Consider the following 3,156-nt stretch of genomic DNA (forward strand, 5'->3'; position numbering starts at 1 on the left):
AACACAAGAGCAATGATATACAAGTGCTATAACAAGTCTCAGTTAGCTTAATGCAGTACACGTAGCAAGGTTTTTTTTATTATATAATAAATTAAAAGAAAACAGATAGAATAGAAAAAGAATAGAGCAAGCTAGTGTTAGAGGCCTTTTGTTGCTTTTGTTAATAGTATAATAATTAAAAAGCAAGCTCGTGTTAGTAGTTAGTAGTAGTTAGTTACTAGTTTTTCATTCAGACACCCTGAAGATCCTAAAATAATAGCATCACACAAAAACACACTTTTAGAAAAAAACAGTAGGCACACAAATCATGTAACGTCACAAATATTATCTCTATATTCAAAAGTAATTAAAAGGAAAAAAAAGAATGTTTTGCATTTATTTACCTGGTACATCATCTGATGTTTGCGCTCTTGTATCCTGTATCTACTTAGATAGCTTATAAATATTGATCAGCCAAACCCTCACATCAATGTTTTTCATTAGTTTCAGGATTTAACTAATACACCTGGAGTGCAAGACTCGTTGCATATGCAAATGAGAGGACGCAGAAGTGCAGGCCTATATAATGGGAAGAAAATGACAGAGAGCTCAAGAGAGGTAATCAGACTGCAAAGATTCAAGCAAGAGAATAAAGAAAACAGTTAAAATGACTCAAGGATCTAGACTATACTTTGCACGTAAGCAAACCTTATATCTTTCTCAGACTAACCTTTCCCAGCCACATTTTACACTTTACCTCTCCTCCATTCCTCGTTACATCCCCTTTTCCGTTTTCTGTTCACTTCAGATGACCATACTGTTATTTTTGAACAGTTTCTTTTTCTTGTTGCTTTTCAGTGACTGTTCTGATGTGTGCGTTTGTCTCCATCAATGGTGTCGGTCTGAATGATTTACTGGAGCGAGCCTCTCAACTTTCAGACAAACTGCACTCTCTCAGCACTTCTCTCACCAATGACCTGGTCAGTACCAAACACCCTTGTAAACATGTGTTTATGTGGTGTTATATGCACAATCACTAGGTTATTTGCAATATGTGACTTCAGTTTTATCCAAACAGATATTTATTTCATGGATTTGATTGGTTGTTAGATATTAACCTTGCTTTCATCCACAGGATTCTCACTTTCCTCCAGTTGGTAGGGTAATGATGCCTCGTCCATCGATGTGCCACACTTCATCTCTTCAGATTCCCAATGACAAAGACCAAGCCTTGAAAATACCGGTAAGTAATTTTAACTCATCCTTCTTCATCTCTCTCAAATGCAAAAATTCTTTCTCCTACACTCTCAGAAAAAAAAGGTATGAAAGCTGTCACTGGGGCAGTTTATTTTCAAAAGGTACACTTTTGTATCTTTCATGCACTAATATCGCCACTTTAGGTACTAATATGTACCTTTAAGGTACCAATATGAAAAGGTAAAAACCCCGTGACAGCTTTCGTACTTCGTACCTTTATTTCTAAAAGTGTATTCCAGCTTTTTTATTATTCTGTTATTCGATTTGAACATTTTTATAATTACAAATATTATATATTATACAGCATCATTTAAATAAAAATGTACATAATAATTTTTACTGTAAAAAAATATATGACTAAATTGTTGTTATAACTATTATATTTTATATAAAACAAAATATACAAAAATACATAAATACAAAAACGTGATACTATATGATGTTAAATGTATCTATATATCCTATAAATACTTTTTAAAGCTGCAAATATTATATATATTTTTTTCATTCAGTCTCAATCCAACCTATTTTCAGCATATTTCACACAAAAATGCCAATTCTGTCATTTACTCACCATTGATCAAACCCACAAGACTTTAATTGATCTTCAAAACAAAACAGAAGATATTTTTAATGAAGCAAGGCAGCTTTCTGTCCTTCCATTGAAAATCCATTCCACCAAAACTTTGATGCATTAAAAATTTCATAAAGACATTGAAAAAGAAATCCATATATCCATCAAGCTGTTTAATCCAAGTTCTCTGAAGAGACGTCATCGCTTTGCACGATGAACAGATTTAATTTAGGTTTTTATTCACATACTGTATGAACAATACTCAAAACACATACATAGAGCACATTAAACAACATAATACATATGAGCTCAACTTGCCTCAGTGACAAATCTCACTGGTTCTTGCAGAATCACAAATATGCTTGTGTGTAACCTCACTGGTTCGAAAGTCTTATGGACTTGGAATAACACGTGTTTACATTTTTTGAGGGGTGAACTTTTAATGTGAAGTGACAAACATCTCCCACTTGTGGAAACATTTGTAGTTACAGGAAAAACAGACCAGTAGTGAATGAAGTTTTATCTGATTGTTTGTGTAGGAGGATGAGTTGCTGTCTTTGGCTCGGTCTCTGCTGCTGGCGTGGTCCGATCCCCTCGCCCTTCTCTCCTCTGAGGCGTCCAGCCTGGCACATCCAGAACGCAACACCATTAACAGCAAGACCAAAGAGCTGCAGGACAACATCAACAGCCTGGGAGCAGGTCTGGAGCATGTCTTTCACAAGGTGATTGCGCTTTAAAAGAACAGCTCACAGTGCATATATTGTGAATGTTGATTGTAAGAGGGCAATATGGAGTAATTCAAAATACTGAAAGAAATCTTTTTAAGCAGGGTTGGTTTATACATTGTCCCTGTCCATGTTTTCTTCTCTACAGATGGGCTCATCTTCAGACAACCTGTCCTCTCTCCCTTTTTACACCAACAGCCTTGGCCAGGATAAAACTTCTCGACTTGTCAATTTCCATTTCCTGCTGTCCTGTTTCCGCAGGGACTCCCACAAAATTGACAGTTTCCTCAAAGTTCTCCGCTGTCGGGCAGCCAAGAAGAGACCTGAGATGTGTTAGAGTGGAAATGCTGTGCCCTGCTTCTCTCAGTGTGTATGTTAAGTTAAAATGGCAGAGCTGTGAGTGATTTGAAAATCAAATGGTAAAATATGCTTTTTATTGGTTGTTTCAAAGATGTAGATATTTGATTTGCTTTCTTATAAACTTGAATAAATACCTGGACCAACATCATAGATTACTCTAATCCCAAAGATAAAAGACACTAAAAAAATACAAATAAAAATTATTTAAAAACAGCCAGGTTATGCAAAATTTCTGTACGCAGTGATACTGTATGATGAATA

General features: G+C 35.4%; 1 protein-coding gene across 1 annotated transcript; it reads left to right on the top strand.

Annotated features, from left to right (window-relative positions):
* Positions 1–646: 646 nt before the first annotated feature.
* On the top strand, positions 647–2,934 carry LOC107554085 (prolactin). The gene is made up of 5 exons (XM_016236469.1): positions 647–677; positions 838–959; positions 1,115–1,222; positions 2,350–2,532; positions 2,684–2,934. Exons 1-5 carry the CDS (start codon positions 647–649, stop codon positions 2,870–2,872), a joined length of 633 nt encoding a protein of 210 aa, XP_016091955.1. The 3' UTR covers positions 2,873–2,934.
* Positions 2,935–3,156: the final 222 nt, after the last annotated feature.

This window comes from Sinocyclocheilus grahami, unplaced genomic scaffold, assembly GCF_001515645.1.
Source record: "Sinocyclocheilus grahami isolate Dianchi unplaced genomic scaffold, SAMN03320097.WGS_v1.1 scaffold491.1, whole genome shotgun sequence".
NCBI lineage: Eukaryota > Metazoa > Chordata > Actinopteri > Cypriniformes > Cyprinidae > Sinocyclocheilus > Sinocyclocheilus grahami.